Genomic DNA, 14,434 nt, shown 5'->3' on the forward strand with positions numbered 1-14,434 from the left:
TGAACTGCCACAACCTCGTCCCCTGCCCGATGGCCCTGCTGGCCCATCCACAGCCCTGCCTTTAGTTGTCCTTGGCCTCAGATTCTGGAGACCCGCCACAGCTGTGGGCTGCCTGCACCCTCACGAGGAGCAACAACTGCTGCTGCTCCCAGGCTCCTCCAGGGCCAAGTCCCCTTGAGAAAACCAAAAAATCTGATCTCTTTTTCTATGAGTTTGTTCATTTGTTTTTGAAGTATCATTGACCTACAGCATTGTTAGTTCCTGATATACAACATAGTGATTCCATATTTCTATACGTTTCAGAATGATCACAATGATAAGTCTAGTTACTGACACCATAAAAAGACATTACCCAGTTACTGACTATATTCCTCACACTGTACATTTCATACCTATGACTCATTTATTTTGTAACTGGAAGTTTGTAGCTCTTAATCACCCTCACCTATTTTTCTCCTGCCAACAACCCCCTTGCCTCTGGCAACTACCTGTTTTTTCTCTATATCTAGGAGTCTGTTTCTGTTTTGTTACGTTTGTTCATTTGTTTTGTTTTTTTAGATTCCACTTACAAGTGAAATCATACTGTATCTGTCTTTCTCTGTCCGACTTATTTCACTCATCATAATACCCTCTAGGTCCACCCATCATGTTGTCCTAAATGGCAAGATTTCACTCTTTTTTTTTTTTGTGGTACGTGGGCCTCTCACTGTTGTGGCCTCTCCCGTTGCGGAGCACAGGCTCCGGATGCGCAGGCTCAGCGGCCATGGCTCACGGGCCCAGCCGCCCTGCGACATGTGGGATCTTCCCGGACCGGGGCACAAACCCATGTCCCCTGCATCGGCAGGCGGACTCTCAACCATTGCGCCACCAGGGAAGCCCAAGATTTCACTCTTTTTATGGCTGAGTAATATTCCATTGTATACCACATCTTCTTTATCCATTCATCTATTGCTGGGCACAAAATATAACAATTCTAAAATCTGTATGGAAACACAAAAGACCCCAAATAGCCCAAACAGTCCTGAGAAAGAACAACAAAGCTGAAGGCATCATACTCCCTGATTTCAAACTATACTATGAAACTACAGTAATCAAAACAGTATGGTACTGGCACAAAAACAGACAAATAGATTAATAGAAGAGAATAGAGAGCCCATAAATGAACCCACATGTATATGGGCAGTTAATCTACGATAAAAGAGGTGAGGATATACAATGTGGAAAAGTCAGCCACTTCAGTAAATGGTGTTGAGAAAACTGGACAGCTACATGCAAAAAAAATCAAACTGGGCTTCTTTCTCATATCATACACAGAAATAAATCCAAAATGGATTAAAGACTTAAATATAAGACTTGAAACCATAAAACTTCTGGAAGAAAACATAGGCAATATGCTCTTTGACATCAGTCTTAGTAATTTTTTTTTTTTTTTTTTGGATATGTCTCCTCAAGCAAGGGAAGCAAAAGCAAAAGTAAACAAATAGGACTACATCAAACTAAAAAGCTTTTGTACAGCAAAGGAAGCTAACAACACAGTGAAAAGGCTGCCTACTGAATGGGAGAAGATATTTGCAAATCTGATAGTGAGTTAATGTCCAAATTATACAAAGAACTCATGCAACTCAATATCAAAAAAACAAACAAAATGCTATTGAAGAATGAGCAGAGGATTTGAATAGATACTTTCCCAGGAAAGACATACAGGTGGCCAACAGGCACATGAAAAGATGCTCAACATTGCTGATCATTGGGGAAATGCAAATCAAAACCACAGTGAGATATCACCTCACACCTGTCAGAATGGCTATTATCATTTCTGTATAGTTTTAAAATGTGAGAATTCCTTAAATTTTCATCTCATGCCAAATAGTTATGCCTTTTTTCATCAAAATTATCCTCATAATCCTTTTCTCCTGAGTGTTGCAGTTGTTTGTAGGGACATAAAATCAGCATGTTGTATAGCAAACATGGTCATCCTTATATGAATGAAAATATGAAAGTAGATGGTGGATAAGGATTAAACATGTATTGGTACTTATGAACTAGTAAAGTGACACAAGTTATTCACACACACACGATGTTAAAGAATGGATTATTTTTCCCCAATACAGGAAATGGTCAGTAAAAATTATGCCAAAAATATCTGTGCTCTCTTAGATTTCATAAAGTTCAAGGAGAAACGTTTGATCCCATTTAAGTCCTAAGAGAAAGGGAATGAATCTCATTACGTGGCGTTAAAAGGTCTGCAAAAATAAAGGGGGAGGAGAAAAAAAACAGAAAATAAAACGATGAGATCTGTTCCACTCTTAAGTTAACTACCAAGGGCATTGCCAGGCATGTGCATTTTCCCTGAGTTTCTAGAGACTTTAGACCAGGCAATACTCTGACAGCCAGAATTTAGGGCTTAAACCTAGTTTGAGGAGGGTTTCTAGAAGGGAGTAGCCACAGAAGCCAAGTACCTCTTTCTCTCTCCTTTTCTCCATCTTCCTCTCCCCTCACTCAGTCAGGACATTCCACTCTTTGAGCATCTCAGATTCAGCATGCATATCTGTAGAATATCTAAATGTGATTCACAGGGCCATTTAATTCTTCCAAGTACCGTGCAAAAGAAAGGGCTTATCATAATTTTATCTTAATAAAAAATAGATAGCTGAGGTCTTAAAAAGTGCCCAATAGATTTTTGTCTAGTGCTTGAAACTGCAAATTCTCAAGCCATCGGAACAAACCACATTATCTTTATTTTCCATTAACTCAGGCTCCAGTGAATTACCCTCATTTCTAACTCTTCCTTTTGGCCTCCAGCACCATGACCTGAATCCTGCCAAGTAATCAGATTGATGTTGTGAATATGTATATATATGACAAGAGAGGCATTTTAGATGAAAGGTTTTCTATTAAAACATTGTTTCAAAAAATAAATGTGATGCTGTCACAATAGTAAAGGCGCTCTCTAGTTGATCATTTGCTATATGTAAACAGTACTTCATACAAAATGGGAAAGCAAAACTTGTCCAATAATTACTAGGACTTTTCTTATTCTGGTGTAATTTTTGATAAATAAAGTGTTTTGATAAATAAAGTGGTTTACACAATATTTACATTATGTACAATTGGATAGAACTTGTAGAAAAATAAAGATCATTCTCTAGTATTCATGTTTAATTAATTAATTAATATTTATTTATTTTCAGCTGCACTGGGTCTTTGTTGCTGCCTGCGGGCTTTCTCTAGTTGCGGCGAGCAGGGGCTACTCTTTGTTGCCGTGCGCAGGCCTCTCATTGCAGTGGCTTCTCTTGTTGCGGAGCATGGGCTCTAGGCGCGTGGGCTTCAGTAGTTGTGGCATGTGGGCTCGGTAGTTGTGGTGCACGGGCTTAGTTGCTCCGTGGCCTGTGGGATCTTCCCGGACCAGGGCTCGAGCCTGTGTACCCTGCATTGACAGGAAGATTCTTAACAACTGAGCCACCATGGAAGCCCTAGTATTCACTTTTGCTAGCTCTTTGCAGGAAAGGTGGCCAGAGGCTTATTTTCTTCCTCTTTTACTGGTTGAGGTAGTAAGTCAAGAATTTATTACATGCTAGGTTCTATAATTCAGAGTGTTGAAAATACAATAGCTGCATATTATTAATTACATAAACATTTTTATTTTAAAGAAAAATATTTTCTCCAATTTCTATTTAGTCTGCTAATAGCCATCAGACTACATCTCTTTACTTTGTGTAGGAAGATACTGGTGAAAAAATTTTCAGAAGCAACTCATATTTCCTATAAAAAGAGAAATTTTTGCCTCATGTCCTTATCTGTGTACATCTCTCCAAGATTCCAAAAGGTATTTGCAAATGAGCATCACATATCTCTGTTGAGATATCTACATGTTTACTACCAACTAGTGCTAAGCACTGTGCCTAGTATTATGTATTTAAAGATATATTCAACTTCCTTGTCCTCCAAAAGTCCCATGATCTGAATTCCTGGGCATACAACATTATAAATAACTATAATGCAGTGCGGTCATTATAATCGGAACAAATGCACTTAAGACAAAATAAGTAATTTAATTCTAGTTGGAAAACTGGAAAAGATTACGAAAGAGCTCAGTCATAAAAACTGACCAGGAATTTGCTAAATGGGAAAAGAGGAAAGTGAGACTATTCTAGGCATCTCTCTTCTTGAAATAAAAACTACCTATTCTTTTTTTCCCATACACAGACTAGGAACTCATTCCTTCAACAAGTTTTTAATGAGTTCCTACTGTGAACAAGACATTCAGAAGCAAGATGCTTCTATGTGTTGTGCTGTAGTCTGTGATTGCCTGGAACCTGGAGAACATTTTTCTTTACCCATCATATATATGTACTACATTTTAAAAACCATTAATACGGGCATAGGGACTGCAAAGGTAATTTTTTTTTTTTTTTTTTTACAAAACTTCATTCAGTCAGTCAGTCAGCAATGTATGTTGAGTGCCTGCCATGTGCTCAACAATGTTTAGGAAAGAACACTTACCTGCAAGGAAGGATTCAAGAGTCACATCTAGGGCTTCCCTGGTGGTGCAGTGGTTGAGAGTCCGCCTGCCGATATAGGGGACATGGGTTCGTGCCCCGGTCCGGGAAGATCCCACATGCCGCAGAGCGGCTGGGCCCGTGAGCCATGGCCTCTGAGCCTGTGCGTCCGGAGCCTGTGCTCCGCAACGGGAGAGGCCACAGCAGTGAGAGGCCCGCGTACCGCAAAAAAAACCAAAAAGAGTCATATCTATCCAGACAAAATTTTGTAAAGAACGGAGGAGTCAGGATTGAGTTTGGTGAATGGCTACAGTTAGGAAGAAAGGAGAGAGAGAGAAGGAGAAGAAACCTGTGAACCAGGCAGGCTGATCGAAGAAGTTCGGGGAGGAACAGCTCAAGGAGAAGTTGGTAGCAACAGTGTCCAGTGCAGAGGGGCTGATGGGCTACTGACTTGTTCAGCGGTCGGAGCTGACCTAGAGGCCACTTCTAGGAGCGGCTAGAGGGGCAGGGAGCACGTGAAGCACAAGTAGGGATGCAAGAGGACACACATGAGGGGCAGAACGGGGTCGAGAGAGAATGTTCTGCTAAGTGCTAGAGACCTGTGTACGTTTAAAGTCAGAATGGATGGATGGATGCAATTTATCGCTTTTTTTTTTTTTTTTGGTGTCCAATTTCTTGGTCTCTTTATTATTTCATGAAAATTCCCTGCTTTGTTTAATTTTTAAAATATATTTTCAGGTTAACACAATACATGAAAAATTTCATTTGTATTTGTTCACAGAATACAACACACATTTATTAACTTTTCCCCTCATTATTCCACTGTATTTGTATTATGAGGATACAAATGGACATTTTGAAAGAGATCACATTTTTAATGATTATGTACAGCTAATACAATAATTTCGATTCTTATCACATCAAATACTTTGCATTGTAAAGGCTCATTTTATTCTGAATAATTTTATTTATATGCTTAGAATATAAAGTCACTATTACGTTTTTGCTGTATAAATAGTAAGCGTGAATAGTGGAATTTAAAAGAGAAAGCTTGAAAATGAAAACTTATTTTTGAACATGTATTTTGCAGCATGAGAACAAAATGTATTCAGCTGTTCATTTTATAAAGAGAAAAAAAATGCATTCCCAATTAGAATTCTACCATTCAGAGACAGTAATTCATGCAGTCATAAGAGAAATATAAATGTGCCATATCAGTGGGTAGAGAAAGTCACATTTCAGTAATACATTTGGTGATTAAATGTCTCTACAAAGAACTTTCTTTCTTTCTTTCTTTCTTTCTTTCCTTCCTTCCTTCTTTCCTTCTTTCTTTCCTTCCTTCCTTCTTTCTTTCTTTCTTTCTTTCTTTTTCTTTCTTTCTTTCTTTCTTTCCTTCCTTCCTTGTTTCTTTTCTTTCTTTCTTTCTTTCTTTCTTTCTTTCTTTCTCTCTCTCTCTCTCTCTTTCTTTCATTCCTTCCTCCCTCCCTCCCTCCCTCCCTCCCTCCCTTCCTTCCTTCCTTCCTTTTTCTTTCTTGATAGAAAGAAAGACAATTGAAAGTCAAGTAGACAGCATTAGACCTTTAACATGTTCAGTGAGAATTAGAAAACTATAGAGCTTGATCCAGGTTATAAATTTTTTTTTTTTGGCGGTGCGCCGGCCTCTCACTGTTGTGGCCTCTCCCGTTGTGGAGCACAGGCTCTGGACACGCAGGCTCAGCAGCCATGGCTCACGGGCCTAGCCGCTCCGCGGCATGTGGGATCTTCCCAGACTGGGGCACGAACCCGCGTCCCCTGCATCGACAGGCGGACTCTCAACCACTGCGCCACCAGCGAAGCCCTATAAATTTTTTAAAATTCATATTCTGTGAGAAATCTGAGGGCACCTAATTACTGTTGACCATCAACTTTGACATCATCGCTTTTTTACTTTCTTCTGAGTCAAGAGATACCTAATTTCAAGATTTCATGAACTCTAGTATACTAAGTATTTTCATAATCTTCATAAAAAAACAAAAGACGCTCCATGAGTTGAAAATGGGCTTTGACTATTTCTCCAGTAGTGGTGATAGATTTGCCTTGATCAGTCTGTACTCTTGTGCTTTTGATCCTTTGGGTTCAGTGCCACGCTGTGAGAGAGGTTTGCTGGATTTGCCAGCTTGTGCAACAGAACGGACGTGGCCAGCTAACCCACAGGAGGTTCAGCCTGTCCCTCTGGCTGTGCTAACAGTGGTCCCACAGCAGGTCACTGAGTTAACGAGGTTACCCTGGAGAGAATGTTCAAGGAAATTTGGCACCTACCTCAGCCCAGTAACGTGCTCACTCAGGGTGAAGGTATGGAGGTTGGTCCAGTTTATCTGGGGTACCACCTGTTCCCTGTTTACATCCTGCTTTAACCTCTCTCTTATCTTTTATGTTTATAGTATCCTCTTTTCCTTCCCTTATCCCATACCATCCCACTCTTGTCAAAACTCCCTTTCTAGAAAGACACTGGTGTCTATGTTAAAGCCCAAGCATGAGGTTCTTGAATGTTAAGTTTACCTCCAAAGGGTCGTTTTTCTCTTTGCAGCCATCAAAAGGTAATTGCCAGCCATATCCCAAATAAAGGATTTTGGCATTTAAACATTTTCCTTCAAATTTTGCCACAATGAGTAACAAATGTCTGACAGAGAGTAAGAGAAGCATTTGTTGCATTTATTCATTTTTTTATTTTATAGCGGAAACCCCCAATGGTGGTAGATGATCTTTTTGAAGACATGAAAGATGGTGTGAAGCTGCTCGCTCTGCTGGAGGTCCTGTCTGGGCAGAAACTGGTAAGGATGTTTTCTGTGAGCAGACTTGTCAAACTGTTCCCATTTGGAATTTGGGGGCTATGGAGTTGGGAGTATAAGGGGTGCTACCCACGTGAGAGAAAGTTTTTCTGTTTTGCGGTTGGTAATACACAGGAAGCACTAGGCCATCGGTCACTTCTGGGAACAAGGAATAAATTCCCTTTCTCATTCCTGCACACCTGTAGTAGATTTAAAACATTATGTATAGTGGTAGTAATCCTAGAAGTAAGAGTAAAGAACTTCATCAATAATCAATCCTGGTTAACTACTGCATCTGTACGGCATCCAGGAAGATTTGTTGGAAATTAACACCTAATGCACTTCAAGTGCTTACTTTCCATTTGGAAAGGATTGTTGGTCCATATCTGTGTATTTATATAGTTGTTGAAAATTAAGCCTTGAAATCAGTGTGGCATTTTTCATCCACTTATGGACATTCTCTGTCATCAGTCATTTGTAATAGGAACAGCATGTTCAGAATCATTTGTTGTTAAGTTCAATGGAACCAGCAGAGTGAAAAACAATTGACAGTGACCTATAAAATCTATTTTTCTACATTACTCGAATAATAAAATATTTATTTCTTTCTGGCTTTTGTTTTTTCATTTCAGAGTAGTAGAGAAGTAAGTAGTTTGCAAACATAGATTATTTATGTGATGTTTACCATAATTTTTAAAAGGCTCTCAGGAAATAATCTTCAGAATGTTGTATAATACACTAGACATGGGGCCCAAAATTGGGGGTACTTATTTTTTCTTAATCTGTTGCATCATGACAAAGAGCTACACAGTCATTATTACTTGGATAATTGATTTTTTTTTTTTTTGTGGTATGCGGGCCTCTCACTGCTGTGGCCTCTCCCGCCGTGGAGCACAGGCTCCGGACGCACAGGCCCAGCGGCCATGGCTCACGGGCCCAGCCGCTCCGCAGCATGTGGGATCCTCCCGGACCGGGGCGCGAACCCGTGTCCCCTGCATCGGCAGGCGGACTCTCAACCACTGCTCCGCCAGGGAAGCCCTAATTGATTTTTTAAAAAGTGTTTTTGCCTGATCATAAATTTCCAGTTCATTTCTTATGGGGAGCCTTCACCATAGCTTTTGTAACAGAGTTGTTTCTGGGAAGATACAAACTGATAATAATAATTTTGTGTAAGTCATTATCTACTTGAATTCATATTATAGCAGATGCTTTTGGTGCCCCCAGCGCCATCTCAGATCACCTCTGATTCCAGTAGCCGCAGGAGTGGACGTGATCCACACCCTCCATCAGCATCTCAACTCAAGCGCTGGCAGCCCGTCTCTGGGTTTCTGCCCTCGGGGCTTTTGTCAAAGCTGCAAGTTGCGCGCAAGGCAGCCCTGAAGTGTGGGAGAGTTAATGGTCCCAAACGGGATGGGAGTCTGAATAAAAATTCCAGCCTGGCTTTTGTAGGAGGGATGATTCCAAGGTTTATTTCACACATGAGGTAGAGTGCCCCATTGGATCCCCAGCAGAACTGAGCCGTGGCTGCCCATTGTGGAGACCCTTAATAGCACATCGTACTATTATTGATTATTATTTATTGATTTTTCCTCCTTCCCTGTCTCACTCTCCATGCATCCTCACTCCTGCTACGTGGGATCACCTCCTCAGTCACCTGCATGTACCCCTATTCTTATCTCAGGCTCCACATTGGGAGAAATCAAAGAAGACACGTATGAAAAGCCAGTTTGGAATAAACAGATATATGCATGAGCTAAATAAACTGGATTAACATTAGGATGTGGGAGTCATTGACCTGAGATATATGCTCCCTTGGTGGCCTGTTGTAACTGGCTATCTTCATATACCCTCCAGAATTAAGCTATTTACTTGAATTGAAGGAATCTTCATTACAATTCAAATGGGTACTTAAGAAGCCTGTCATTCTAAGTGTCATTATGATTCTGCCATTGTACTCGGCCAACAGTATACAGAAACCTTAATGGGCATTACCTGCCAAGCTAAGTGATTCTAGAAAGAGCGTATATTTTTTTTTTTTTTTTTTTTTTTTTTTTTGGGGTTATGCGGGCCTCTCACTGTTGTGGCCTCTCCCATTTGCGGAGCACAGGCTCCGGATTCTTTTTGCGGTAGGCGGGCCTCTCACTTTTGTGGCCTCTCCCGTTGCGGAGCACAGGCTCCGGACACGCAGGCTCAGCGGCCACGGCCCACGGGCCCAGCCGCTCCGTGGCATGTGGGATCCTCCCAGACCGGGGCACGAACCCGCATCGGCAGGCGGACTCCCAACCACTGTGCCACCAGGGAAGCCCAAGAGCGTATATTTTGATACAAGAATCCTACTTCTGTTTAAGTGCCCTACTCATTTAGTTGTGTTTACAACGATAGGATCTGGAAGCTAGAAGCAATTTCGGAAAGAATCTCAACATTCTCATTTAAGAGGTAGAAAAACTGAGACACAGAAGGACAGTTTCTGATTTAACCTTTATTATTTATTTTTACTGAGCCCTTCAAGATTCTGAATTATATAAAATGAAATTACTCTGAAATTATGAATAAACCATCGCAATGGTTATTTAAATTTTGTACATGTAAACATTTTGGTTCAGGACCATATTAAGATGAAAAGCATCATTTAAAGGACTGAGTATCCTAGGCATTCTTGTAGAGCTTTCAAAGAGAGAATGTGAACAAAAGCATTTCCCTCAGGAACATTAGCAATGTTTGGGAAATCTCATACGTACAACTCTATTAAAGAGCAGTATACTTTAACATCATGATTCACATAGCCCAGGACTCTGACTTTGACCATGATCATCTGGGAAATTCAGCCAAATACCTTAGTATTCCCTTTACCACCAGCATCTCAAGGTAAGGGAGGACTCTCAGTATCTTAGTTTCTTTTAATAACCTATTGTGACTCTCTTGTCTATGATTTTATTTCAGATGCTAGGGAATTTTAAGTTTTTATGATTATTATTCTTGGATTTCTCTGTGCCCTTTGATTATTATTCGTAGAACATTTACTCTTTGAATGGATCGGTGATTATATATCTTTAATCACACATAAAGATAGGAACACTAAATTTAATTTTATACTTAGGATTTTTTTTAAGAATGTGAAGAATTCTATAGAAAAATTAAAAATAATAGAAGCAATATGAATAGAGCTTAAGGGCTGCAGAGAAATTCATTTCTTATCTATTTTGTTAACCTTCTGTATAGTATTATTAAAGACTCCTTAACACTCTGCATTCAAGAGGAGCCTAAAAATCCACTTAAAAGTGCACATGGGCATTCTTAGGAAATTGGGAGCATTGAAGGCCCCTGCACGTTCACCAGGTAACTTTGTTAAACATCAATCATATATTGAGAGTAGAACTCAAGTCTGCAGCTGGGTTTGGCATTATCTTTTGACTGTTCAGCTAGCATATCTGGAGTCTCTATTATGGATAAGGCACTGCCTTTGCCCTCTAAGGAGAACAAAGATGAATGAGGTATATGGTTGGTGCCCTCAAAGAGCTTGTAGCCTGCTAGGGAGGATCACTGTATTAATTAGGGTAGGTCAGTTGTGTTAAAATAGATGCAAATATGGGGTAGAACTATACAATAGATGTTTATACCTTGCTCTTTTAGCCAGGATACAGCCAAAGAAGAAAAGCAGAGAAAAGGTATTTGCTTTACTAGATATCAGGTCTTACAGTGAAGCTTTATCACATAAGATAGTGCGGTGTTAATACAGGGATGGGCATATTGACTAATGCAATAGAGTTGAGAAACAGACCAAGGCATGAATGGAAATTTAGTTTATGTCAGAGGTGGATGGCAGATCTGGGAAGGAAAGATGGTTCAATAAATGGAAGCGCAAGAAAAAGGTATAGTTGGATCCTTATCTCATGGCCTCTATAGAAGTCAAATGTACATGGAAAAAGGCCCTAATGGCAAAAATACTTTAAACTCTTAGAAAATATAGGTGAATATCTCTGAGACATCAGGACAGGGAAAAAAATAAGGCAAAAAATATTAACTATAAAAGATTGTTACCTTTGACTATTTTAAAATTCAGAACAGTTTTTAATCAAAAAACTTTAAAGAAAGTGACAAAAAAGTTAAAAATTGGTCAAAGATATTCACAATACAGGTTAAAAAAGGATTAAGAAAGGATTATATCAAGAATATATGAGGTACATCTTCAAAACAATTGAGTACAAACAACCCAAGAAAACTGGACAGCTACATGTAAAAGAATGAAATTGGAACACTCCCTAACACCATACACAAAAATAAACTCAAAGTGGATTAAAGACCTAAACATAAGGCTGGACACTATAAAACTCTTAGAGGAAAACATAGGCACAACACTCTGACATAAATCGCAGCAAGATCTTTTTTGACCCACCTCATAGAGAAATGGAAGTAAAAACAAAAATAAGCAAATGGAGGAACCACCCCATACTGTTCTCCATTTACATTCCCACCAACAGTGCAAGAGGGTTCCCTTTTCTCCACACCCTCTCCAGCATTTACTGTTTGCAGATTTTTTGATGATGGCCATTCTGACCGGTACGAGGTGATATGTTACTGTAGTTTTGATTTGCATTTCTCTAATGATTAGTAATGTTGAGCATCTTTTCACGTGTTTGTTGGCAATCTGTATACCTTCTTTGGAGAAAAGTCTATTTGGGTCTTCTGCCCATTTTTGGATTGGGTTGTTTGTTTTTTTGATATTGAGCTGCTTGTATATTTTGAAGATTAATCCTTTGTCAGTTGCTTCGTTTGCAAATATTTTCTCCCATTCTGAGGGTTGTCTTTTCATCTTCTTTATGGCTTCCTTTGCTGTGCAGAAACCCTGAGAAAACCATAATTCAAAAAGAGTCATGTACCACAATGTTCATTGCAGCACTATTTAATAGCCAGGACATGGAAGCAACCTAAGTGTCCATCGACAGATGAATGGATAAAGAAGATGTGGCACATATATACAATGGAATATTACTCAGCCATAACAAGAAACGAAATTGAGTTATTTGTAGTGAGGTGGATGTACCTAGAGTCTGTCATACAGAGTGAAGTAAGTCAGAAAGAGAAAAACACCATATGCTAACACATTTATATGGAATCTAAAAAAAAAAAGAAAGGTTCTGGAGAACCTAGGGGTAGGACAAGAATAAAGACGCAGACTTAGAGAATGGACTTGAGGACACGGGGAGGGGGAAGGGTAAGCTGAGACGAAGTGAGAGAGTGGCATTGACATATATACACCACCAAATGTAAAATAGATAGCTAGTGGGAAGCAGCCGCATAGCACAGGGAGATCAGCTCAGTGCTTTGTGACCACCTAGAGGGGTGGGACATGGAAGGAGGGAGGGAGGGAGATGCAAGAGGGAGGGGATATGGGGATATATGTATACATATAGCTGATTCACTTTGTTATACAGCAGCAACTAACATAACAATGTAAAGCAATTATACTCCAATAAAGATGTTTAAAAATAAATAAGTAAACACATGGAACCTAATGAAACTTAAAAGCTTTTACACATATTGCATAATATCACTTATATGTGGAATCTAGAAAAATGGTACAGATGAACTTATTTGCAAAGCAGAAATAGAGACACAGATGTAGAGAACAAGCATATGGATACCAAGGCATGGGCGGTGGTGGGATGAATTGGGAGATTGGGATTGACATATATACACTACTATGTATAAAACAGATAACTAATGAGAACCTACTGTATAGCACAGGGAACTTTACTCAGTGCTCTGTGGTGACCTAAATGGGAAGGAAATCCAAAAGAGGGGATATATGTATACATAGAGCTGATTCACTTTGCTGTACAGCAGAAACAAACACAACATTGTAGAGCAACTATACTCCAATAAAAGTTAATAAAAAGAAAAAGAAACAGACTTGCCAAAGAACAGAGGATGAGATTTTCACACCATTGTTGAGCAGGGCAGTGCAAATGAAGACCACCATGAAAGACCATGTTACATACATTCAACTGAAAATAATGTTTTTAAAGATAACTATCAAAATCAAGTGTTGGACAGAATGTGTATGCACAGGATTATTCTTGTATTGCTGATAAGAGTGAGTAGTACAAACACTTTGGAGAAGTTTGGCATTGGATTAGAAGTCCAAAAGTCACATTCCCCCTGACTCAGCAATTCCACTGTTAGGTATACATCCAAGAGAAACTCTTTATACTTGTACCAAGGGTGGGATGTACAAGAATGATCCATCAGCACAGGTCACATAGGAATAACCTGGAAATAATTCAGATTCACATCAGAAGGAGAGTAGATAAGTGGCACAGTATATGGCTGTCAAAATGAATGAAATACAGTGACAGGAAACAATATGGGTGAATGTTAGCAATCTTACTATGTGGAAAAGTAAGTATCAAAAGATTAATACAGTGATATTCTTTCTATAAGAGCTAAGTACTGAAATAAATATTCTTTTTAAGAAGCAATAAATGAAATGAATGTGTATAAAAGGGAAAACATTGGACTGGGTTTATTGTGATGGTTGCCATGGTGTAGGACTTCAGGGGGATGGAATGAATGGTAATATTGAGGGATGTGGCTTTTGTGCTTAATTTCTGGGTCCTGGCTTTGTTTTAGTTGCGGGTTCCTAGGTGCTTTTTCCATTATAAAAGATAATTAATCGAATAACTAAATAAGTGGGCCATGCAAGAAAAGGATAAACATTTTAAAAGTATATTTTCTATTTAAATATTTGTTTAAAATGATGTCATAAAAAATTACCTGTTACACTTTTAACTGGAAATGAAAAGATACTTAGTTTTGAGCTCTAATGGGAGATTGTTTAGAGTTCTAGTGCCACAGAGAAGAGACCAGTCTATCAGCTCTGCAATCAAGGGCCTGTTATCCTCTTAGTTCTTGTAAATGTAATGTTATCTACTTCACTGAAATTATTTTGAGTTTTAAAACGAACAGTGTAGCACTTACTATTTTATTCTATTTATTAAATTATTTATTAATTTATTATATTTTGCTGAATGAAACACAAGTAACTTAGTATCCTTGTACCAGAACATACTATTTTGCGAAGAACATTTTCATTCTTGCACTCCTACTTTTTTTTTTTTTTTTTTTTTG

At 39.1% G+C, this 14,434-nt stretch overlaps 1 protein-coding gene across 1 annotated transcript in view; it reads left to right on the forward strand.

Moving 5' to 3' along the window:
• SYNE1 (spectrin repeat containing nuclear envelope protein 1) overlaps positions 1-14,434 on the forward strand; it is a 385,453-nt gene that overhangs the window by 16,361 nt on the left and 354,658 nt on the right. The window contains exon 2 of the mRNA XM_007458743.1: positions 7,214-7,309. Coding sequence (XP_007458805.1) covers positions 7,226-7,309 — 84 coding nt within the window. The 5' untranslated portion in view covers positions 7,214-7,225. The remainder of the gene's footprint in view (positions 1-7,213; positions 7,310-14,434) is intronic.

Source organism: Lipotes vexillifer, unplaced genomic scaffold, assembly GCF_000442215.2.
Source record: "Lipotes vexillifer unplaced genomic scaffold, Lipotes_vexillifer_v1.1 scaffold639, whole genome shotgun sequence".
NCBI classification, from domain to species: Eukaryota; Metazoa; Chordata; class Mammalia; order Artiodactyla; family Lipotidae; genus Lipotes; species Lipotes vexillifer.